The 26,603-nt window shown below is 40.3% G+C and overlaps 1 protein-coding gene across 4 annotated transcripts in view; it reads right to left on the minus strand.

Moving 5' to 3' along the window:
• Window positions 1–6,484: 6,484 nt before the first annotated feature.
• Window positions 6,485–26,603, minus strand: part of AASS (aminoadipate-semialdehyde synthase) — a 61,881-nt gene continuing 41,762 nt past the window's right edge. For 3 of the 4 annotated variants that reach the window (XM_045495443.1, XM_045495444.1, XM_045495446.1), the window contains 10 exons: window positions 26,446–26,572; window positions 22,276–22,386; window positions 22,075–22,183; window positions 21,060–21,200; window positions 14,903–15,070; window positions 11,717–11,812; window positions 9,534–9,649; window positions 8,763–8,851; window positions 8,058–8,234; window positions 6,485–6,916 (listed from right to left, as the gene is read on the minus strand). In XM_045495443.1, coding sequence (XP_045351399.1) covers window positions 6,798–6,916; window positions 8,058–8,234; window positions 8,763–8,851; window positions 9,534–9,649; window positions 11,717–11,812; window positions 14,903–15,070; window positions 21,060–21,200; window positions 22,075–22,183; window positions 22,276–22,386; window positions 26,446–26,572 — 1,253 coding nt within the window. In that variant the 3' untranslated portion in view covers window positions 6,485–6,797. The remainder of the gene's footprint in view (window positions 6,917–8,057; window positions 8,235–8,762; window positions 8,852–9,533; window positions 9,650–11,716; window positions 11,813–14,902; window positions 15,071–21,059; window positions 21,201–22,074; window positions 22,184–22,275; window positions 22,387–26,445; window positions 26,573–26,603) is intronic. The other variant, XM_045495445.1, reaches the window with a different exon arrangement.

Here is a 26,603-nt window from a genome sequence, read left to right on the forward strand (position 1 = left end):
GACCCTACTGGTCAAAGGAAGAAGATTGTAGACCTGTGGGCAGCTGAGCTCCAGTGTATTGAGTTGAGAACCAATAGCAGCCGTGACGGGAAGACCAAGTACTCCTGATTCAAGCTTCCCAATCCGTGGGCCCCAGCTATGAGTATAAGATCTTGCTCCTACTGCCTTGTGTGCCTTTCTCTTTTAATACCTGGCATGGTTTATGTTTCCTCTTCCTAATAACTGATTCAGTAGCCTGGAGTTGTGTCTAAATGACATTCTCAGTTTTTTTTTTAAGTACCTTCTTATTCTTCAACTACAACAGAGGCCTCTGAATATCACACTCTCTCACCCTTTCCCAAGTCCCTCTCAACACTGGAGCCAAAACAATCTTTTAGAAGCACAAAGTTGATCTTACCAGCCCCCTGGATTATTGATCATGACATAATTTCAATCTATTGTGACCCAATGATTGTGATAGTTGGGGCTGATTCAAATATCACAAAATGATGCCCTTTACCCACCCTTATGCTCTGGGGAAATTTCAACAAGCACTCTACGAAGCAACAAACGAAAGAGAAATGTGAAGAGTGCCTCTTCAGCATTACCAGCTAATGCTAAAAGATAGCAAAACTGTTTTATATACAAGCAGAGCCTATAACAACCTTCCCTTATCTATACTTCCACCTTTACCACACTTTACCACCAGGCTTCTAAATGTGTCACTACTATACCACACACACACACACACACACACACACACACACACACACGCACACCACTGTATGCCAGGCCGCAGGCCTCATGATGGGTGTTAAAAAATACATTGGAATATTAGCGTTCCCACAGAAGCAGCTGCTGAGACAATGTGTTAAGTACAAGTAGGTGGTCCCAGAAAATACCCATCAGTAGGAACATCAGGGAAATATCATAATCATATTTGTAGTTTTGAAAGACCAATGTGTCTAATGTGTTTGCTGTGAGGAGAACGGACATCAAGGAAGTAATTCTGGATACAGGGAGGCCAGGTAAAAGGCTGTTGCAATGATCCACATACAAGATGACAGTGACCTTGGATGAGACGAGCTATACGTGGGTAGAAAGACAAGGATGAAGTCCAAGCATGGATGAGGATGGATTCGGTGGAGAAGAGGAAGAAGTCCTGATTTGCTGAATGTGGGAGTAAAAGAAAGGAAAGTATCAAGGATTACATCCTAAACAGGAAGAAGACAGTGGTTGCCATTTCCTGAGATGGTCAATCAGGTCGAAGAACTACTTTGGGGGGAAAGTCTCTAGAGTGGCCCCACTGAGAAACCCTAGTTTATACTCTAAACTCTTAAATCTATACTGGGACATATCCCAACAGAGATATTAGTAGTAGGTGGGTGTATACATACTCAGAAGCTCAGGTGAGGACGTTTGGATTCTTTAGCGATAAAGGTGATGTTCAAAGCCTATCTTCGTTAAACATCTTACATACTGAACCATTTGCATAATGGTTAAATTTAAAATTTCACACACCAGAAATTAAATGGAACCACTCTGTGCCAGCCAAAATATTTAAGGTTTTTTTTAGAAAAAAAAACCACATTATTATAGTATTTTAATAATCTGTGCCCCTCATCTTTTCTCTTGGTCTTCTCTGTTCTACAGCCTATTCCAGTTTCTTTCCTCTATCAATTCCCATTTAATTTCTACCTCTTTTTAAGTATTTCTCTCAACTTAGAAGAAAAAACTCCTTTTATCAACACTTTGCTAGTAAGATGAGCAGGATTTTTCTGTATTAGAGTTGCCGGGCTTCTGATCAAGTGTGGGGACTTGCTTCACCCTGTGCCAACTTCACCAAGAACCTGGCTTGGTTAGAAGAAAACGCCCTTCAAATGAATTGAAGCCAGGTGCTCGGCTGCTGCTTTAGTTGTGCCTGGCAACAGCCCAGAATCATCTTCAAAGAGACGAGCCATATCAATGCTGTCTTATCAGGCTCTGAGGCTGGAAGTGAGATTCTCAGGGTTTATGAAAGCATTATTCAATGATGTGGTATACTTTAGCAATCAGCACAGCACTGGAAGACACCAGAAAACTTATATTTTACACCAACAACATAAAGGAGAAGGTCAGAACCTGTTAACCTTGCATGTTAGGACCCAACACTATGATTCATAATTCTTGCTGATAAAAAGTAAAAATGAGTGTTAGGACTAAAACAAAATTGGAAAAAGGGAGTTAGCAGATTAGCAGTCAGTGACTACCAAGTATTGCTCCAAAACAGAAAGCTTTTCTCACTGGATCCTTTCCGGTGGATTTCAAGTCTGGTAAATGTAGTTTCACTGCAATCAACAAACGTAAACCCTTGTAAAGAAAGCTAATCTATACGACACATAAGGGTAATATTAGCTACTCTGCATGACTGCAAATTGTGCGCTGCAACTAAGGGGGAGCTAGTCACATCAAAAACATCAAGTATTATGACATGTATTTAATGTGATTAATACTTATTATGAAGTATTAATACCTTATTATGAAGGTAGTAAAATGTTCTGATAAAGTACATATTTGAAAATTTTTGACGGAAGCGTCTTGAAAGAGCAGTGTCTTTCTGTAATTCTCAAAGAGGCACCATATGGGCTAGTGGTGGTCCTAATAACCCACAAGAGAGGTATTATAAATCAAAGCATTTCCCAAATTTTATCAAGTACATATTTTGAATGGCTTCAAATGACAATAAAGCTTCAATATTAAGTCTCGTCCCCTTAGGCAAGCATTTAACTTTGTGAGACACATTTTCGCTTCTGTAAAATCAGTGACCGAACCAAATGATTGTTGTGGTCCTTTCCGCTCCACTGCTTTAAGATTCTCATTATGGAGCAGATATTCCTATAGTTTGAGTAGCATGGATCCTTGAGAAGTCTTCCAAAGGTATCCAAAAGATTGAAAAAACTTCTTTAAGCTAAAATCTCATTAACACAAATGGCAGGCAAAAATGTTACGGCAAAAGAGGTAAGAACACTAACTTTGAACATCTACAAGGGGCCAGACTTTACCCTTACATTTTCTCATTAACCTTTATAACTATCCTGCAAGTTACTGTTATCCTTATTTTATGGAGAAGTAGCTCATATGTTGTAAAATCAACCAAACTGCTTTTAGGGGAAGAACTTCTAGGGTCTCCTTTGTCTAGGACAAGGAAAACTGGACAACACAAAGATAGATATTATATGAAAGATGCCAAAAGAGATCTGGAAGATGTGAGTATTCAGTCTACTACCATGGTAACACCAGGGTGTCAACAAGTACAGTTAAAGGGCCACGTCTGCCCAACACTTGTTTTCAAATATAAAGTTTCATTGGAACACAGTCATATCAGTTCATTTATATATTGTGTATGGCTGATTTCACACTACAAAGGCAGAAATGAGAAGTCATGACCCCCTTTGGCCTACAAAGCCAAAAATATGTACTATCTAGCCCTTTATAGTAAAGGTTTGCTGATCCCTTGGTGAGCCATTCGCTTGTAATTATATTCTACCCATTCACCGCTAGATCTTACCACCACCATCTTCGTTATTGAAATTTCTCCTGGAAAGCTGATTGAGAGCCAATGCAGTGTATGATTACACCCATCTTTACTCAAACTTACTGACATTTACTTTTCCAGCACTGCCACCAGCACGGATAACAGACTAGCTCTTCAATCATACCCCCTTTATCATTCATTGCTATTATGAAGTCCAACAAAGAAATTATACTGAGCACTCAGCACGTTTCCCTCACCCACCTAAGGTGCTAGTTCCCTAGTTCCCATTCCATCTGGGCACTCTTCCAGATTGCAGGTAGAATCAATGTGACATTCATATTTTCTAATTGACCATGTTGAACTCAATGTTGTGGTTAAAAAAAATTGCCATAACAGAAATGTCTCTATGTATTAGTATTGATCTCCGTATATTATTTTTGACAGATGGGACTAAACCTTAGTCAACTCTGATCCATTTCAAATAGCATAGATGTTTTCTCAACTTCTAATTTTTTTTTTAACGTTTATTCATCTTTGAGAGACAGAGTGAGAAAGAGCCTGAGCGGGGAAGGGCAGAGAGAGAGAGACACAGAATCTGAAGCAGGCTCCAGGCTCTGAGCTGTCAGCACAGAGCCCAACGCGGGGCTCAAACTCACGAACTGGGAGATCCTGACCTGAGCCGAAGTCGGACGCTCAACGACTGAGCCACCCAGGCACCCCTCTCAACTTCTATATACCCTACACATAATGCCTCCTCATTTCAAGGGCAGAATTTATTCCATATACAAGGATATGAGAATAGTCCTGAAAAGTCAAACAAGGGTTTAGTTTATATTTCTAAATGGAAATGTTTTTTCCCCAAGGAACAAAAATGAAAAGGTTTTATTTATAATTGAATCATTTTATAACAACTTGAGATATAATTCACAACCTATGTAATTCACACAAAGTATACAATTCAGTGATTTTTAATATATTCACAGAGTTGTGATACCATTACCACAATCAACTCTACAACATTTGACCACCCTAAAAAGAAACCCCAAACTCATTAGCAGTCACTACCACTTTCCCCCAAACCCCCAGCCCTAGGCAGCCACTAATCTACTATTCTGGACAATTTCTTATAAATGAGATCATATAAAAATGTGGACTTTTGTGTCTGGTGTCTTTCCCTTAGCATAATGTTTTCAAGGTTCAACCATGTTGTAGCATGTATCAGAACTTCATTCCTTTTTTACTGCCAAGTAATATTCCATTGTACGGATATATCACATTTTGTTTATTCATTTATTAGTTGATGAACACTTGGCTTGTTTTGATTTTTTGCTATTTTGAATAATACTACCAAAACATTTGTTTACAAGTTTCTGCGTGGACATACGTTTTCATTTCTATGGGGTATGCACCTAAGAGTGACACTGCTGACTCCTATGGTAACTCTATGCTTAACCTTTTGAGGAACCACCAAACTGTCTTCCCAAGTGGCTGCACAATTTTACATTTCCGCCAGCAGTTTATGAGAGTTCCAATTTCTCCACACCCCCACAAACACTTGCTATTATCTTTTTCATTATAATTATCCTAGTAAGTATGAAGTGGTATCTCATTGTATGTTTGACTTGCATTTCCCTGGTAGCTAATGGTGTTGAACATCCTTTTGTGCACTTATTGGTTTTGTATATCTTCTTCGGAGAACTGTCAATTCGCGCCCTTAGTCCACTTTTTAAGTTGGGCTCTTTGTCTACTTATTGAGTTATAGTAGTTCTTTACATATTCTAAATACAGGTTCCATGCCTACCTGATACATGATTTGCAAAAATTTTTCTTTCATTGTACGGGTTGTCTTTTGTTTTTGTGATGGTATCCTTGGAAGCACAAAGGTTTTTAATTCTGATGATGCCCAATTTATCTACTTTTCTTTTTTGTTCTTTGTGTTTTTGGTTTCAATTATTTTAGAAACCATTGCTTAATCCAAGGGCATGAAGACTTACATCTATGATTTCTTCTAAAAGTTTTATAGCATTTGCTCCTACATTTAGGTCTTTGGTCCATTTTGAGTTAATTTTTGCATATACTGTGAGGTAGGGGTCCAACATCATTCTTTTGCATGTGGATATCTAATTGTTCCAGCACCTTTTGATGAAAAGACTATTTTCCTCTATTGAATTGTCTTAGCACCCTTTTCAAAAATCAACTGACCATAAATATGAGGATTATTTCCGGACTCTCAATCTATTCCTATTCTATTCTTTTTCATACTACTGTAAGTTTAATTATTTTTTCAGTATCATTTTTGTTTTCATTTATTGATAATTCTACAGAAATACAATTCATTTTTGTATATTAATCTTGTGTCCTGCAACTTTGCTGAACTCAAGTATTAGTTCTATAATTTTCTTAAAGTCTTCTTTTGGATTTTCCATATATAAGATCATACCATCTCCAAATAGAGATAGTTTTACTTCTTCTTTCCAAATATGGATGTGTTTAATTTCATTTTCTTGCCTAATTGCCCTGGTTAGACCCTACAGTACAAGTTGAGTAGAAGAGCCAAAAGCAAATATTACTGTCTTGTTCCTGATTTCAAGGGGAAATCCTTCAGCCTTTCATCATTAAATGTGATGCTAGCTATGGGTTTTTCGTAGATGCTCTTTATCAGGTTAAAAAAAGTCAGTTCCTAGTTTATTGAGTCTTGCTATTATGAAAGGGTGTTAGATTTTGTTAAATGCTTTTTCTGTCTCTAACAAGGTGATCATGTGGATTTTCATTTAATCTTACCTATTTCCTTTTCCAAATGCTCAAAAGAAAACTATAAGAAATGTTATTTACTAGATAAATCATAATTTTACCAAAAAGCCATAAAACAGAACTATTGCAAAGGTTCATAGGTAAGTAATCTAAAAGTGTCTAACTGACTCATTTGAAAAATACAAAAATATACCTGTGGAAAAATTTTTTTCTTACCAAAAAAGGTAAAAGTTTATCTGCTGATGATAGGAAAATATATTCTTATAAGAAAAAAGGCTGCACAATAAATTAACATATAACACAATCATCACTTTTACATACACGTGAAAAAAATAATGTAGAATTATTAAACTTCTCTGGTAATTACTGGCATCTCCTTTTCCAAATGCTTTCATATTAAAATAGAGACTTATATTTTAAAAATATCATTATATTGACTGACTCAAAAAAAATATCATGCTTTATATTTCAAAGTAGTACATTAGCAAGCATGTTTGTTGCACAAATGTTCAACACGACGCTACATGGGAAGATAACAAGATATAATTCTCAGTTATGGTGTGATTATGCTCTGTGCTGAATATATAATGCCTTCTGCTTGAATTCGCTCCAAAATTGGTCCATAGATCTCCTTTGAAAAGGGCCCCATCAGGCCTTTAGCTTTAATTTCACCTAGAAGAAAATAAATTTGTAGTTACCACTTTAAAGGTGTTATGAAGGTTAGTTTCCACAGCAAGGGTCTCCAAACCATTAACAGGGAAAGGGGTGACCTGGAGACTGAAAGCACAGGGGGACTCAGGGACAGAGTCAGAGTGCATGCGTCTAACTGCATTAACGACTGCCAAAATGATCAGAGAATAAAGAGTAGTATGAAAGGAAAGTAAACTTAACTTGTCTGCTTTATTTGCTGATTAAAAAAAAAAAAAGCATAACAACAACAGAATGAATTAAAACCAGTCTGATTATTTGGGCACAGGCTTCTCTGAGGGAGACTGAAAGAGCCTGTCTGAGTACTTTTCTTAAAGTCCATGATGACCTCATTCCTCATCACTTCTTCCACTTTGGTTCCTCAAGAACTAAGTAGGTAGTTTAATTTGATATTAGCTGATATGCTATTGTAGATACATTTTCTCAGTATTTCACATTTGTGTGCTTGATGTTTGTTATTCCCTTCACATACTCACAAGGGCCAAATGGGGGATTCTATTCAGAGGTAGTGCTTACTGAATGTACAGATGATCTTAAGGGGAGAGAAGACGGTTGAAATCTGAATTTGCTCAATCCAAAATATTTACTGAGTACTGATAACATACTGAGACATGAAGAATAATAAAACATGGTCTATATTTTTTGAGGATATGAAAGTGAATCCCCTCTGCTATTTCAGTGTTAACTACACCTAAAATATGAAAAACGAAGGAAAGGAAGAATTAATATTGCCTGGCGTGGGGGGGACACATATGCGGTAGGATCTTTATGTATTATTTCACTTCAGCGTCACCAAAAACCTCTGAATTAGGGAAGACAATCCCCACTTTAAAGATGAGGGAGTGCTAGCTCAGAGACGCTGAGTAACTTGCACCCCATGACTCTGCCATCTTGTGATTGAACTCGGAGAGAAATAGGTGCTAACTCCAAAACCCGTGGCTTTTACTCACTACAACGTGATCTCCCAGTCAGCACTCAACTTCTGAGACGGCTCACTTTTAGTGAACTCCAGTGTCATACTCACGAGTAATTATTTGACATCCAGGCACCGAATGACTCAGAGATGATATGGAGACAGATTCAGTTCTCCAATGAAGGAACTTACCATCAAGCAACATCTTGGCTGCCATAGCAGTGGGTAACCCCACAGTTTTCGCCATGGCTGAAAAGCCATTGACGTCCCCATAAACCACAAGGTCAATGGTTTTATTTTCTAAATGTCCAGAAGGATGTCTGATTCCAAAACTGTCTCTCATCACAATCATATCTTTCTCTCCAGGGCCTTAAAATAAATAAAGACATTATTAAATGTCATTATCATTACACTCCAGTACTTCATTTCATCTGCTCCTGCCCTTTTGCTCTCACAACTTTCTCCTCCCATCATATGCGGTCCTTAGACAATTATCTATGCTGCTTTTTAGTCCAAAGACCAAGTGAAAAACTCAAGAAACGATAACCCTGCCCACGTTCCTCTTGTCAGGCTGGTAGCACAGGAGCCCGGCTACAGATGTGAGGGCACTGCGATAGAACACCCACTCCTCACTCAAAAATGCTCCTTTAGCATTTCCCTAATGCATTAAAAGTGAAGCTAATATCTGTTCCTTTCCCATATTCCCCAAGTTCATTCCTATTTGATAGCTCTCTGATTCTTCCCTCTGGAAAAATAGCGCAAGCGCCCTTTCCCTCCTTGCATACTTCCTCCCACTACCGCTTGGCTCCAGCCTCCCATCCCATTCACTAGCCGTGCTGACTGCATCTGATGCTGCTGCTTCTGAGATGTGTAGCTAACACCCCAAGGCCTACCTACCATAGGAGAGTTTCCTGGCCAAATGCTTGGAGAGTGCATCCACCACAGACTCTGCTCGAGGGACTTGTTCATCCCCAAGTAAGCCCAACCTGAGAAGCACAAGAGGCAGCTGGATTGGGACAAGTCCTACACATAATCTCACTTGGGAAGCAGAAGGGAGCTCTTTGGATTTTATCTTGAAAGGGAAGAACCACAAGATGATAATCCAAGCTATAGGACTCTCCTGAGTTGTAAATAACAGTAACAACAGTAATGTTTTCATCTTCAGAATCATCCCCAGACTCCCCGGGGCAGTGCTCTCTGGAGCAGAACTGACACATTGTTAGTCTGTGCTGTTGCAAAGCTTCTTATGAGATTAATTTACAGGTTAGTTTTCCTACATTAAGGAGACCAGCATAATATGCCACAGCTGTGTGAATGAGAGTTTTAAAGTGGGTTCCAGAAGACCAGGAGAATCTCCTTCTGGAGAGAAAAAAATATCCCCGCTTTCTTGGGAACTGAAAGTTCTCAAAGTAGTAGTGTCTCAAAATAAGTATTTCCCAAGTTATAATCGCCACTGAATTTCTCTTTTTATCTGCTTTTTATCCCCACATGAACTCAATACATGGTTATCTCTCTACAACAGGCCAACATTAGAGCAGCAAATTAGTCAAAGACAATGTAAAATGTCTGGTTTCATCTTGACCTCTCTTTGACTAGAAAGGACTAAGTAATCATTGATATTGAGATAATCCAGCATTTTGCTCTCTAAGTTGATTGGTGCATGCCTACCGTTCAACAGCCTCCAGCTGGGTATTGTCTCTTCCTAATTTCTTAAAGACAGCTTCCTTAAGCACATCATGCGTGGAGGAGGGTGAAATCCCAACAAGTTCACAAAGGAGTTCTTTCTGGTTATAAAAATAAAGACAGAATCCTAAATTCCTAATTAAAAAAAATCAGCTGAGAAATTATCATATTAAGACATTTGACCTCAAACGCACCTCAAATTTTAAATTAGAAAGGACTAGAAATAGTAAACAGTAACACATATATATGCATACACGTGTCTGCACACCCACACATGAATAAATTATATTCCTAAATAATATTTCAGCAATAAAAATAGGTCATAACATCAAATCAATACAGAATAGATGGTACCATATTTACCATCACATTCTCGCCTTTGCATATCCTCTCCATTACTTTTTTACCTGTTCTCCCTTACCCTCCAAGACCCATTTTGGCCAGGATCAAGTGAAAGGGGCTCATTGCTACAGTTGCCAGAAGCAACTGGAGTTCTTTTGTAGGTTCAAGAGATGAGAAAGACCTGGCAGATGATAAAACCTCAAAGCAAGAACACTTAAGCAGCAGTCATAGCTTTCTCTACTTTCTAAACAAGACTTTTTCCAGGATCTCAAGGAAAAAAGTTGTAATTTCAACTAGGAATCAACAAACTGGTTCACCACCTGGTTTTTTCAAGAAAAATTTTTATTGGAAGATAGCCATGTTCATTTGTCTATGTATTTGTGTATGGTGGAATTGAGTATGTATGGCCCGTAATGCCTAATATATTTACAATCTGGACCTTTACCAAGAAAAAAAAAAAAAAAAAAAAGAAAGAACCTCACCAGCCCCTATTCTAAACTATAGCTACCAAACTACTGATCCACCCCTCTTACTGTGAGAAGTGAGATGATTCATTTTCAGAAATACCAAATAAAAGCAGTTGCTATCTAGTTAACAATAGGTTTAAAACCTATTGGAACTATGTATGAACCACCCCCCTGAAATGGAGTCTCAAACCCTTAGACACTTCAATTCCTGATTTTTCTCCCCGCTCCATTTTGTGGACTTAATTTTGCGGGCTTTGCAATTAGCATGCACCCAAGAACTGAGGTCTCTGCATCACCTCAAGGAATGTAAGGCAAAGACTTACATGGGCAGAGGAGGCTTCCAGGTAAGGCTGTAACCTCTGTAGTGCTCAGCCAATGAGGAACCAGGGGAGGGACTTGCACACTAGGAGATAAATTGTCCGCCCTGACTTGCCCCCAGTGTGCCTGTCCATCAGACACCCAGTCTTGCAAGAACGTTGATTAAAGCCTCGTTTCACTGTGCTCCGAGTCTTTGCGTCCCTCCTTTGATTGGGTCAGTGGACTTACTTCTCACAAGTACCAACCCTCCCAATCCAACAGCCTCAGTCTTGGAATTCACTGTGTATATATTTACTCACTCCTGTCCAACACATACATTTATGAAAGGTAAGAAAGATTTGGAAGGCTTTCAGATAACATAGAAAACTGAATCTAAAGCAATAGCTAGCAAGAATACCAAACTTAGCAATACTGATCCTTTTCTCCTTATGATAAATTTCTGGCATTTTCTACTGGAATATGGGCACATCTGTTCAAGTTGGATGACCGACTGGTAACACCTGGCAGTTAGTGGAAACTCTACTTTACATGCAATCCAAGCCTTCAGAGTCCCTTCCGACCTTGAGACTCTGAGATTTTAATGCAACACAGATTTGGACATAAATTCATAATTGAAAACTCAAATTACTCATGGTTAAAAATGATCAAATGATAGAACTGATGGGATTTGGGGGTGGGGAGTCTAGTTCTGTGACACCACCAGTAGCTCTCCCAGTTTATCAGTTCCAGGAGGCCCAAGTTTAACTCCTGTCACTGGGTCACCAGTTAGACAAGTGGTAGAGCCCAGAGCCCAAATCCATCTCTTCTCAGGGTGGAAGGAGCAATCAAGTAGTACAAGTGGCCGTAAGAAATAAGCCCAGTGGGTCAGGCCCATGATCTCTCCATTCTTCCATACCAGGGGAAGAAAAGAGGGTCTGGGGGTCATGGTTCATCTTCCTGCACAGAAGCCACAGAATGGGTAATTTTGCTGGTCCAAACCAAAGTTCAAATCTGACCATTTCTGAAGAACAGCAAACAGCATGTAACTCTGGAGTCACTCACCCAGGTGAGAGGGTCGGCCTCAGGTCGAAGGGCAGGAAATGGATCTCTGTTTATGAGATCCAGTTTTACAAATCCATTCAAAGCTTTGGCATAACCCTATAAAAAGAATTATGAAGTAGTAAATGAAATTTTTCCTTTCAAAGAAAAAAATTAAAAAGCTTTTTTGAAAAGAGGGATCTGTCTTTGTAATTCATTTAGAAAACAGGCTTGAAGTATTCATCTGAATTGCTCGTATATGGATGCAAACACCTTCAGGTTCAGAGGGGAATCAAGAGTGTCACAGCAATTCTGCTGGTTTACATAACAGACCTTGAAAGACTTTGGTCTTTACTTCTGTTTCTAGGTAACAAGGGAGGGGTATTTTCTGACAGCAGAGGGGCAAATTTCCTCTTGTGTTATGTGCTTTCAGTTCAGCAGAATCGTATTTAATAGAAAGGTTCCCTCTCTTATAATGAAAGAAGGAGCTTGTAAGAATATTATCACCCAAAAGCAGATAATCCATTCTACTGATTAAGAGCCACTATCCTAATGCATATAGGTAGCAGGAAGAGAGGTAGGAATCAGAGAGCTTCTTCTGAAATCACACCAATGTGGGGGAGGGGTGTCAAGAAGGAGCTGAGAAAGATTGCTTGGGAAGGTGACAGCAAGCTGGCTCTGCGAGGACAAGCAGGTAACAGGCAGGTTCAGGAGAGTAGCCAAAGCCTCCCTGTCATACTCAGATGATAGTGTCTCATATCCAATACTGGAAAGAATATTCAGGTTACTGAAGGGCTGCTGGTATTGCCCTGAATGGTGACCCTCATGGATGTGGACACTGCAACATCTTCCATCTTCTGGGGTTCTGTGGGAACAGCCATTATCCATACACATCCTTGAGAGCTTTATTCATTATTAAAACTCTTACAGGGGCGCCTGGGTGGCGCAGTCGGTTAAGCGTCCGACTTCAGCCAGGTCACGATCTTGCGGTCCGTGAGTTCGAGCCCCGCGTCGGGCTCTGGGCTGATGGCTCAGAGCCTGGAGCCTGTTTCCTCCGATTCTGTGTCTCCCTCTCTCTCTGCCCCTCCCCTGTTCATGCTCTGTCTCTCTCTGTCCCAAAAATAAATAAACGTTGAAAAAAAAAAAAAAAAACTCTTACAATTCTCTGTTCCTGGGTCTTCATGTTGCCAAGAGACTATATCTAAAGCTATCAGAAAATCCTAATTCCCGGACCCCCCAAAATGTGACCACTCATATTCCTGGAACAAAATAAAGAAAACAGAATCAAGAAATCTGCCAGTACTGAGGATGTTATGACTTCATTTCAGACTAGAGTTTCTGCTGTGCTTATAGGCTTGTGGAATGAACACCCATGGTTCCTAGACCATAGGTTGCTATCAGCCACATCTCATTTGATTCCTGGTCAGTGAGGACATCACATTCGGAGGAGTACAGGTACCTGTCATCCACGAGCATACAATCTATTTCAGGAGATAAGAAAAATGTACATAAAAACCTAACTAAAAGTGCTGAGACACAAGTGCTCGGTGCCAATAAATGTAAAGGAAGCTCTAACGAGTAAGAAATGCAATGACTGTCTCTCTTTAAGAATAAACAGGAGTTAGACACGGAGACATGAGGCAAACCAGAAGCCACACTTCATGTGCCAACACTGTGCAAACAACCTCTGCTCTTACGTGAACTTTGTTCACACAGAAATAATACCACCCGTGTTCACCGATTCCTGATGCCTTCCCCATGTGAGGAAGGGGGACAGGAAAAGTCCTGGATGAGGGAGCTGTGATCTTTAATAACATGATTTGGAAAGCATCACTGAGAAAAGTCCTAAAGGAGCTGAAGGAGAGTGTGCAGATCTCTGGGAGAGCAGGTTCTGGGCAAAAGTAACAGCCAGTGAACAGTAAGAACAAGGAGAAAGTGTGCACAAAAATGGAGGGGTTATCACTGATGGACGCGTGTGCCTTCCATCTTCCAGAGAAAAGATTAGTGAGTGGTGGATCACACACACAAGACAAATCCTGTCTCTGCCCTCACCAGGAAATCTCACAGGGCACCAAGACCTGGAATCAGATTTCTGATTTTTAGAGAGGTATGTATGTTAGGGATGCTGGTTGGAGTGGGCTGAATAGCGTCTCCCTCACAATTCACATCCACCCAGAACCTCAGAGTATGACCTTTTTGGGATATTTGCAGATATAGTCAGTTAAAGATCTCAAGATGAAACCAATCTACATTTAAGGTGGATCCTAAATCCAATGAATGGTGTCCCTACAAGATGAAGAGAGGACACAGTGACACAAACAGGAGGTGATATGAAGACCGAGGCAGAGACTGGACCAAGAATTGCAGGCGGCCACCAGAAGTGAGGAGAGGGGCATGGGACAGTTTCTCCCTCAAAACCTCCAGAAGGTACCAACCCTGCCCACACTTTGATTTCAGGCTTCTGACCTCAAGAAAGGTGAGAGAGTCAATTTCTGTTGTTCTAAGCTACCTGGTTTGTAGCCGTTCGTTAAAACAGCCCCAGGAAACTGTTGCACTGATTGTCTTAATCTGGTCACATGTGCCACTACTCTTTTGTTATTAATACATAAGTGTGTGGTGGGCATTTGTGTTTATGCTCCCAGAATCTACACGCCATTCTGTGCTAAAAAACACTTCAGATTTGCTTTGTGGAAAGTGACAATGGCTACATCTTCAGCTTTAGGGAAGTGAAGCAAAGGCAAAGGCTGATGGGCATATTTTATCCCAGTGACTTCAGGGACTGAGACAAAAATGGTATTTTTAGCTATGAAGATATGTTTTTTAATCCCTACTGGATTTGAACCAAAAATGCTGGGGATGCTGCCACCACCCTGCCGCTGTGTGGAGCCTGGAACTGCGGCCAGCACATACGGGAAGAGCTGAGAGGTGAAGAGAAACCGAGTCCCCATGAGGTCACTGGGCCCCAAATCTTGCTACACCTTAAGTGACCCTTCACCTGTCCCCCTGCCAAACTCCTCATGAATCAAAAATTCTTTCTTAGCTCAGGCCATTTTGAATTGTCTCCTAAAACATTCAGTCAAAAGAATCCTGAGAAAACAGATTCCAGCCTGGCCTACTGTCTTAATTATTTTGATGACTAAGAAACATTACGTGTACACTTCACTTACCCAAAAACGGGCAACAGGTTTCATCTCCAACAGAGCTGCTTACCTTGTACCTCAGTGTCCCCCGCAGCAGAGTGTGCGCAGATGGGATGCCGTAAATCTCAGCATACTTCGTACTGTCTCTGTTAGGATAGCCTTCCAAATTTAATCCGGGGAAATAATCCATGGGGGTCACTGCATCAAGAAAGGAGATGCCCCCTGCGACATTCACAACCTGAAGAACATTGAAAGGGCACGGATGGGGTTACAACATTGTGCTCCCTGTGGACTCATCTGCATTATTTCTTAAAAAATAAAATCAAATTTTTAAAAGAAAGCAGTAGAGGATTTGAAAAAAAAAATTTTTTTTAATGAAACTACCATAATTGACATCTCATACCTAAGCTATTGAACTAATTTAGTTCAAAAGGCCATTATTCTCCCAAGCTTTAAAATCCAACTTAAGGGGCTCCTGGGTGGCTCAGTCAGTTGAGCGTGGGACTTCGCCTCGGGTCGTGATCTCATCGTTCGTGAGTTTCAGCCCCAAGTCGGGTCCTGGGCTGACAGCTCAGAGCCTGGAGCCTGCTTGGGATTCTGTGTCTCCCTCTCTCTCTGCCCCTCCCCCATTCATGTGCGCTCTCACTCTGTCTCTCAAAAACAAATAAACATTTAAAAAAATGAAATGAAATCCGACTTAAATCTGGATAAGATGGCACTGAAGAGCGCCCCATTAGGGTTTCAGTGAGCTGAAAGCGATGGAAATTTTAAAGGGCTGTGCTCCAGCTTAGGTGTTACACCTAAGAAAGCAAACAGAAATGTGTGTGTGGGTAGCCAATCACTGGGTTCTACTTCTGAAACCAATATACACTTTCTGTTAACTAACTTGACTATTAATAAATAAATTTTAAAAAATAAAAATAAACCAACCATAAAACACAAAAACTAAAAATAAATAAATGGCTATGCTCCAATAACAACAGCGATATTCTCACTTCATTCTTCACTTACATCCCCCTTTGAACGCCGAGCATCGGGCACCAGTCTTGTGCATTTCTGTCACTGCTAGCACTAACGGGGGACCTACCATGTACGTGCTGGGATCACACTCCTTGTGGAGGGAAGGAGAGTGATGAAGAAGTTGCAATTTCTGTCTCCATTCCCTCGGTTCATGAACAAACATTTGCTGAATGGCCACCAAGTGCCAGCAGCGGTGCTAGAACGACCATAAGGAGCTCACGGCCTAGACAAGTCAACCTATGGGTGTGCACTAGGGATGGGGAACAGGAGAGAAGTCCCCTTACAAGAGAGACAACGTGTGAACAGACAGCGAAACCCATAGAAGTGCCACCCCCTGGTCTTACTGCTGCTTAGAATTAAGTCGATTCCCAAGCTCTTCTGATTTCACTCTAAAATCCTCTTACCCACCCCCTCCCCCATCACACACCCAAAATGCACTGATGCACGTTTTTCCCTTTGACTTTGATGGAAGGACTAAAGTTTTCTTTCGGCTTGCAAGGTTTATGATCATCCCTGAGATGATGGAGGGCATCCTGGAGGAGTGATCAAATCAGGGCTGGCGGGGGGGGGGGGGGGGGGGGGAGGAGGGGGGGGCGGCGTTGCTGGCGGAACTGGGTTCATCCCCTTGCACCACTGGAAACGGCTTCCCACCACGGGTCTGCAGCTGCACAAAACCACCCCAAAGAGTCTTCTGCTAAGATCCCTGGAGTTTATTTGTAGATGGGTTCTGCACGTGCCTTGCTCTGAGAGAGAAAACAGAAATGTGTGTGTGGGTAGCCAAAGGCCCAGAAGAAACGGGCGATGCTGACTGGCATCAGGCCTGGAGGCGTCCCTGCAGTTAAAAGGCTTGGGTTTGCAAGCACCAAGCACCAAGCACCACTTAAATTCCAAGAGTGACAGGCTGAGGGAGGTGAGGAAAGCTTCTCATTTACTTTCCTTAGGAAACTCCTCTGGACAGTAAACATTTCCAGAGGGACCAATTCTGTACCATTGCCTTCAAACAGATTTTTTTTTCTATCAGAATTGTAAATTTAAAAGAAATCTAATAAGAAAGCAAACGTTAACCTTTAGGGTCTCCACACACATCTCACTTCTATGACTTACAGCAATTCTAACGTTTTGTTTGCTTGTTTGAAGGTGAGGAAATTGTTTTAAAGAAAAAGACAATAAAAACTACTATACTCCAGCAGTTTACTAATCAGAAATCAGTCAGCTGCTCCATAAGTTTATCAGGACATCCTCGGAAGAAAATAGGGAAATATCACTGAATAATAATGATTCATTTAGAGAGATTGAAAACTGACAAAACTACCTGATCCAAAAAATTACTGGGTAATCACGTGTCCTGTGATATTCATACAGAGTCGTATGTCTAGTGGCATATCATGGGGTTCATTAATATGCCCTATCCTGTTTAATATTTTATTAATGGATTGGATAAAGAATGACATATTTATCTATTTGGCAGAGAATATGCATTTTTGCCTGACTCGGCAACGCACACACCCAGCACCTACTGCCAACAGAAACAGTGGCTCCTTACCCATGGCTGCCACAGACTGCCCTAAATCCAGCCCTTCCCACACACACAGCCACACCCACATGTCTCCCAACCACTGACCGACAATAAGCTTGATTGCTAAACTGACTAGACACCTAAACACAGGAACTACACAGACAGTTCATTTATTCAGGACCTGCTTTGTGCTAAGTGCCTTATATACATTACCTTCAATTCATGCAATAATCCAGTGTTCAGAGGTGGAAACTGGGACTGAGAGTCACCCAGAGGCAGTTTGGAGCCCAGATCTATCTGACTCCAACGTCTATGTTCTTTCTACTACACCACACTGTCCCCTTAATTGAACTTATCTGTGGATCACTATTTTGACAAGGCTACTGATTGACACGGTGTAACCTTCCACATTATGGCACCAGTGATACATCCGCAAACTGCATTCAAAATGGCTGGAGGCAATGAAGAGCTGTGGCTCTTCCTACAGAGGAGGGCTGGGTGCCACAGTCCAGGAAGGAGCAAGCAAGCAACGGGAAGAAAGCTACAAAACCTACCTCAGAGCTGAGTTTTCAGAGCAAGCATGATCTGGAGAATATTTGTTTCACTGCGAGTAGTTTAGAAGAGGAGGCTGAAGGAGATGATGCCATATCACCCTCAGGTCCCACCAATGTCCCACCACCCATAGAGAAAACAGAACTAAGAGAAGACACAGCCACTGTCTTCCAGATATGTAGAAGGGAATCATATTTGTTAGAAATAGGATTAGAAAGGGGCTCCTGAGTGGCTCAGTCAGTTAAGCGTCCAACTTCAGCTCAGGTCATGATCTCATGGTTTGTGGGTTCCAGCCCCATGTCAGGCTCTGTGCTGACAGCTCAGAGCCTGGAGCCTGCTTCGGATTCTGTGTCTCCCTCTCTCTCTTCCCCTCCCCCACTCACACACACACACTCTCTCTCTCTCTCTCTCTAAAAAAATAAATAAACCTTAAAAAAAAAAAGAAATAGGATTAGAAGTTAGAAGTTAAGAATGGTGTCAGTGGCTGGAAATTCTGCAAGGATGTGGAACAATGAGATATGTCCTATTTCATAGGCCACTGCCTGAGTTGCTGGAAAAGTTTAAGGCTTCAACTTTTAAGCAGAAGCCAGAGAAGTCACCTGACCCCCCATTATGATTCCCTGAATTATATAAGGCCTGCTCCGTGGGGGCGGTGAGAGTGGTGGAGGGGATGGAGGGACAAGAATATAAGAGAGGCTTTAAGAAGTTTAACAATCTGGGTTGGGAGACAGACAGATACACTTGAATTACTAAGTGAATAATACAGCATCCGGAAAATTCTTACACAGACAAAGTGTGGGAGTCTGGACAAAAGAAGAGTGAATGGGGGTTGGAGTGGTCAGGAAAAGCTGTCTCCACAAGAGGAAACTTGAGCGGGACCTTGAAAAAAGTATCATTTTTAGCAAAGAAAAGAAAGCCCTCATGTTTTCTCTTGGCTTCCTCCACAGTGTCAGGGAGATGCAAAAGCATTCCTTTTTTACAAAAGAAGTTGAGGATGAAAAGGAAAAACTTCAAATTCAATATGTACAACTTCTGCTGCCTGGAAATAACCTCTTGCTTTTCCTGAGCACCTACCACGATCAATTTCTTTATGCAGCTAACTTTTACGCCTTGCCTGAGAACGTGCGTTAGGCAGATTGCCATCTCTTTGGCCTCAGTGAGCCCTACTGCAAGTACCCTACACGGCTGCTATGATTCTGCTTAGCTTCAGACAAGCAGCCCAAAGATCGGAGAGATTCGGGGATGGTTCTAGAGCCACCAGCTGGCAAAGGGCAGAGCGAGAGCATAGAGCCAGGCCCACTACCATCAAAGCCCCGGCTCTTTCTCTCACACAGGCTCTGCTCACCCGTCCATGGTCATCATCTTTTCAGTTATATGGCCTCCTGAAAACAAGCATTTGCCCAATGGAAGCAAGAATTTTCCCTGCATCCACATGTTAGTGTAAACCAAACATGGCCTGGTCTCTTTTCCAGGACAGCAGGTGGTGCAAGGAGCCGTTAAATGCGACAGGAGGCAGGCGGAGGCATATAAGGATGTGCTCGGCAGAACAGCAGACTGTTTCGGGCCTGGACCTTCATGATTCTCAGGTCTGGAGAGCTAGATGAGACATCAGTGGCCACATTACCGTTAGGAGGCTGATGCCTGATGGACCTTGACAACTGCCTGGACTTTGGTGGCGCTGTGAGGGAAGTCGGCACTTGGACCAGAACACAGGGGTCCTATTTCATATCCCGAAACACGCGCGTGTATCTTTCTAGCATCAAAGTGTCTTGCTTGTTTGGGACTGTTTTCAGTGCAGCTATGATCCTCTGGTCACCAAACCGGCTCTTCTCAAATTCGGCTGCACGTTAGAATCACTTGGGGAGTCTTTGAAGATCCCCAAACCCAGGCAAATCAGCATCTCTAGGGATGCGCCCGGGCATCAGTATTTTTCAAACCGCTCTGTTGATTCCAATGCACACCTAAGGCTGCGATGTATACTCTGTACATCATAGGCACAGAGGACAACAACTGATAATAACGTTTACCTTGTGTCTTGAGAAATTCTTTCAATTTACTCCTTTGTACACAAAATATGTTTAAATCAGATACACTGGGGATTCAGAAAACTGCTGCTTGAAGAATCTCTGTAAGACACACAGCTGGTGACATAATTCACCACCCCCTGCAGGGCTGGAGCCAGGGACAAGGAGGTGCCTAGATCACAAAAGTTAAGGAGAAACCCTCAGTCTAGTCACGTGTGCTCTTTGCAAGACTCATTCCTTATAGCTAGGGCATGAACTATGAAGGCAGACAAGTGCAATACGGGCACTGGCTGTGCCCCTTGCGGTCTCTTAGACTGTGGCTGAGTTAGCTATGCTTCTTATGCCACCCACTAGGATGGTCGTAAGAATCAAGTGAGGTTGGCGCTCAGCACAGTAAGGCTGGCGGCATCCCTGCCCGGCTGGCACCTGCTCATCCTTCAAGGCCGAGCACATCTTGTCTTCTCTGCTAACTTTCTTCTCCCCCGTCCTCACCACGGTCAAATCAACTGCCCTCTCATCTGCACACCCTAGAACTTCTCCCACCGGATCTTAGCCACTTATCCTACTGTCTGTCTTACCTGCCATGAGGCAATCTGGTAAAAGATCTGGGTTTGACACTGAACTTGGAGAGCTCTTCCATTCTGGCACACAACAGCTGGGAAAGAAAGTTAGTTTCTTTCCCTGACCCACCAAACCCTCCATTCTAGCTGTGAGTCCTCCGAGGTCAAGAACTTCACTCAGTGGGACAACCTTTGGTGCCTTGCACACAGTAGTGACTCAGCACATATTTAGGACTCGGTAAATGTCTTTCCTACTGAAAGAAATCACAAGGTGACCCGTTTTTATACGTGCAGAGAAGTTGAGAAGTGAGTTTTCAAATTGCAGAAACACCTTGCAAGAGGGTAAAGAGGAAAGAATGAGCAAGGCTTCACGGGGAACAGCAAGTAGACCACACTGAGTGGAACAGAAAATACCCACTGGGAAACACTGGTGGAGGAGGGAATGGAGGACACGCAGCCACTGTCAAAGGGCCTGTATCAGGGAGAAAGACTTTGGACTTCGTGAGACGGTCACTGTAGGTTCATATCTCTAAAGCTTTGCTGATAATCCTTCACCTTTCCGTTGAGCAGGTAGGTGGCGGGCTGCATTATGTTCATCAAAACTCCCACTGGACTCCAGCTGAATCTGTATCTCAGAGGGTTGTCCGAGTGTTCCGGGGCTGGAAGCCCGCCACAGTAGGAAATATAAGATTCAATCTGTAAAGTAAGGGAACAATAAATTGAAGAGGATTAATATTAAGTAAGGGAGATTGATGTATCTAAGTAATTAAATGAGCACGATGACAAAAACTGGGCAAATGAGGTAAACTCGCTGGATTTTTTTTTCCTTAAAGTTACAAAGGCTTTCAAAAGCACATTCTTAGAGCCAAACATTGTTTGATCAAGTCAGTTACATTTTATGTATTCATTTTTAAAATCCACTGGAGATTGTGACCAACAGTTTGCTAGTTAAAAATCCAACTATTAGTTCAATTCTGCTTGGTCAGTTCCTCCTGACTTTTGTGTTCAAATGACATATTTGATTATAATTTGATTATATATTTTATAATATACAAGTATAATTAATTAGTATTAATATATAATGAATATAAAATGTAATCTTTATATAATAGATAATTATAATTTGATTCTACATTTGACTACATACATATTAAATATATAACCTAAAGCATTTAATCTGACTCGTCACATTTTCATACCCAATAGTTCCTTCTCATGTGTAAAAGATACTTCATAAACCAAAAGTTTGACAATAATCCAAAGAATTTTTCCCACTTTTAAAAGTCAAACATTATTATAGAATCTCCAAAGTAGTCTAAAACCTTTCATTAAACCAAAATATTATGGTAGCATCTATTTCTCTAAAAATCAGTTGTTTAAGCCTTGAACATTGTTATATCACACAGATATTTCTGAAGTTACAGGATTTTACTTGAAATTTCTAGTCAAAGTATGAGTTAGAATATAATAGCTTCCTTAATCAAAATTACAAAAAGATTATTTCTGTACACAAAAATCGGGACCTTTTAATATTTTCCTAAATGGACCTTTGGGTGTAAACTGGGCTCACCATGGCTCCCACTTCCTTGGCCTTATCTATGGTTTCCATTGCCAACATATGATCAAGACCAGGGTCCAGTCCCAGTTCGCCAATAACTGTGATGCCAGCGTCTTCCACACTACAACAGGCAGAAAGAGGAGGAAGAAAAAGTTGGATATAAAATAAAAACAATGCCATGGAACTACTTTGTTGAAAATGACTAGAACTTACCTCTTTTCTAATTCTTTTAGTTCCGGTGTGATGTAGCTTGCGGTGATCATGTTAACTTTGCTTGTGATGCATGCCTTGGCCACAAGAGGATGCAATGCATAAGGCAACAAGCTTAAAAACAGAGAGAAACTATCAGAAACTTTCCCAAGCCTACCTTCCAATATGTCTTGAACGGCACTGAAGCTATCACTCTGATTAACTTATTCTCTCCAAGATGACCAGTGACTCCTCAAGAACCACAGAATAAATTCATCCTATTATCCCATTTAAAACCCTCCACAATTGACCCTCACCTAACCTTTCCATTATTCTCCTTCAATCTGCTTCATAAACCAAATACGGTAACCATATATGGTAACCAAAGAAGTTATTGTAATTCTCCACTCACGGTCCGTACTTTTCTAGCTCTGAAACTTTACTCTCACTATACTTTCTACTTGGAATATTACATCCACCCACTCACCTCCATCCAGGCCATACCCTCCGTAAAGAAATGTCTGAAAAGGTATCTTCTCCAAAAAACTCTCTCAGATTCCCCCAAAGCCAGATCTCCTTCTTCTGCATTCATTCAGCTATTTGTTTTTGTTTTGGGTTTTTTTTTTTTTTTTTGGTTTTTTTTTTTGTTTTGTTTTGTTTTTTTTTTGGTAACATTTAATGGGATTTGTTCCATTCATCTTTATAGTTCTATGATTTTCTGTCTTGGATCCCCTACTAAAAGATAAAGTTGCTTTTCTTTTTCCTCCACATTGCCCAAATGGCCCTCAGGTTAGGTTAAACTAAGTCAAAGTGACCCATATGTTACATTACAGAATAGAATCTAGGAAGGTCCAAAGGAGGAAATAAGCTTTAATGGTATTGATTGGTGTAAAGGCTATCAAAATGGCTAGAAGTCTATATGCTAGGCAAAAAATGAAACTGTGCTCAAAACTCAACTTCAATCAGGTTTTTTAAAAAATTGGCTTTGGTGTTTTAATTTGGCACTGGGACTACACAATCACAAAAAATAAAATAAATTTCCATAAATGTTAATATAAATGAACATAGTCATATTCTATCCAAGGAATAATAAAACATCCCGTCAACTGCATAATAATAGTCAAGTTCTACTAGCTTATTGCCTATTTGCTGAAGCAATCTACATAGTACAATGAAAATGTAAGTACAAACTTATAAACATTATCACACTACACCACTGTACTTGACAAATTCATCCTGCAAACTTCAGATTTTCTCTATTTTATATAAAACAAAACAATAAACCACCTCTGAGATACTTACGCCCCCTCAGGTTAGTAGAGTATTGCTACTTAGGGGCGCCTGGGTGGCTCAGTCAGTTGGGCATCCGACTTCAGCTCAGGTCATGATCTCGCGGTCCATGAGTTCGAGCCCCACATCAGGCTCTGTGCTGACAGCTCAGAGCCTGGATCCTGCTTCAGATTCTGTGTCTCCCTCTCTCTGGCCCTCCCCCACTCACACTCCGTCTCACTCTCTCTCTCAAAAAATAAATAAACATTAAAACAAAATTTTAATGAAGTATTGCTACTTAGATTTATGATCATATGGAATACAATTGTGTACCTATTTTGTCAGCATCAATAGGAAAACTCCTAATGTCTGTCTTTTGGGTTTTTTAGCTTATTTATTTATTTTGAGAGAGATAGAGAGAGAGAGAGAGAGAGAGAGAGAGAGAGAATCCCAAGCAGGCTACGGCCTGTCACCACAAATCTCACAAACCATGAAATTATGACCAGAACAGAAATCAAATGTAGGACACTTAATCAACTGACTCACCGAGGCGCCCCTGTTTTTTGACTTTTTTAATCACAAAGAATTATTGCTAAACACAGTAGCCTCTAAAAGCCCATGAACAAAATAGTTGCAAGATTCTGTTGGAAAAATATTCATAGAAAATGTACAATGGCATCATCTTAAAAATTAAGTAGGGATTTTTTCCCCACATTAAAGCCTTTCTTTTTTTTTTAAAGATTTTTTTTTTCAACGTTTATTTATTTTTGGGACAGAGAGAGACAGAGCATGAACGGGGGAGGGGCAGAGAGAGAGGGAGACACAGAATCGGAAACAGGCTCCAGGCTCTGAGCCATCAGCCCAGAGCCCGACACGGGGCTCGAACTCACGGACCGCGAGATCGTGACCTGCCTGAAGTCGGACGCTTAACCGACTGCGCCACCCAGGCGCCCCAAGCCTTTCTTGATAAAAACTTTATCAAGATCTAATAACATTTTTAAACTCTGGCATAATCTGCACTAACCGAATAATATGCTGAGAACTAGAATGCCAGGACTTTGATTAATGGTACCTGTTTTAGACAAAAGGATTTGCATTCATAACTCACTGAGTATGTAATATAGTACCTACTCAAAGGGACATAACTCTTCAGTTATTTGAGTTGACTCAAACTCAATTAATCCAAATAGTTGGAAATGCCACTTATTAAAACATACACAAAATACAAATGGAATTTTCAAAGTAATTTATGAAACTCAATTGCTACTTTGCATTAAATCATTGAAAACTAGAATTGCAAAATTAAAACCATGAGGATTTGACATACTATTATGAATTTTTTTGTGAAACATATTCTTTGTTCATTTTATTTTGGTGACCACTGTGTTTTCATCAAAACACTCCTTCTCCAACTTAAAAAAAATTTAAATTATTTAAAGAACGGTACAGGATGTTCAACAACATTAACACTATTCAGCATGGAAACTCAACCAACTGAGAAAAACTAAATATAAAACAGATTTTGTTAATGCTAAATCTTATTCAAGGCCATCAGTTTGCTAAATTTCAAAATTTGCAACATATTAATAGATTATTATCTTGTCATATTTTGCTTCAGATTTAATTCCAAGTGTGTCTTATAGGTTGTCTTTCTTTAAGAAAAAAAATGTTTTATTTAGGTACCTATGTGTGGTAAAACAGATTTCTTTGTTTTATTCAGGACATTAGAACATTCCATTATGAATCATAATCATATCACTGACAGTCAAGGTCCATGGTCATTGGTGAATATTTGCTGAATAAAAATTATTGCGCATTAAATTTGTATAAATAGAATAATATTTTAAGTGCCTAAAGTGAGACTTTAACTTAAGTACATCAAGAGATAATGCACACATTCCCACACAGAATTACCTCTCTTTGTGTTTTTGCAGCCCCTTTTTTCTTTAAAGTAGAACATCACAGAACTTCCTCCAAAGATATCACTTTAATCTAATCTATGAAAATAACTTAATTATGGATGAGCAGGTAATTTTCTTCTGTCCATCTTGGAAAAATCATATTCTAAGAATAAATGCTTATTCTCATCACTTTGGTATTTCAAAACTAGGTTTAATTATAGAGTGACTCTCATGTAGCTCTGTACCTAGAAGTTAGATCTGCATTTTAATCAGTAATAAAAACTATCCTTCAAGATCTGTTCCTATGATAAGACTAAAAATGGTCATAAGGCTAGAGAACCTACTTATGTTCATTTAAACTTTATAAGTTCAAAGGATAAAATGGCGACCAAAATAAATGAAACATGAAGACCTCTGACCCAGCAGCTCCACTTTTAGATAGATTTCCAATAGAAATGTATACATATGGCAATCAAAAGACAAATACTGAAATGTTCACAGCAACACAATTCATAATAGCCAAATTCCAGAAGCAATCTAAACACCCATCAACAGTCAAATGGATAATAATGGTATATTCACACAATGGAATGTTACATAGCAATGAAAATGAATAAACTATAATTATAAGCAACAACACAAACAACTCTCACAATCACAGTGTTAAAGAAAGAAGGCAGCCACAAATGAGGACAGACTGAGTGGTTCCAACTATACAAAGTTGAAAGCTAGCAAGAACTAATGTACATGAGAAGCCATGATAGTGCTTACCCTTGGGGGATAGGGCTAATAATGGAAAGGGACACATGGGTGGCTTCTGGGGTACTGTTACTCTGTGTTTGGATGTTAATGATCGTTACAAAGTGTGTTCATTGTGAAAATTCACTGAACTATACACTTATGATTTGGTCATATCTGGGTACACACTTCATTTGAAAGTTTACTTAGAGCAGAGAAAGAGAAAATAAGGAAAAAGAGAAATAACAACAAAATATATGGCCATCTTCTCTACCTAGATACTAACCTGATGACAAGGTCCTGTTTTGCCACCAAGGAGCTCAATTTCTCTTCTTGTTTACTAATGTCCATGCTAACAGGATTAATATTATATTTCTTGCCTAACTGTTCAGTTTGGTTCTTCATATCAGAGCCTATTTCAAGAATATAAAAGTCCAACTTTTA

This window comes from Leopardus geoffroyi, chromosome A2 (genome assembly GCF_018350155.1).
Source record: "Leopardus geoffroyi isolate Oge1 chromosome A2, O.geoffroyi_Oge1_pat1.0, whole genome shotgun sequence".
In the NCBI taxonomy this organism is placed as follows: domain Eukaryota; kingdom Metazoa; phylum Chordata; class Mammalia; order Carnivora; family Felidae; genus Leopardus; species Leopardus geoffroyi.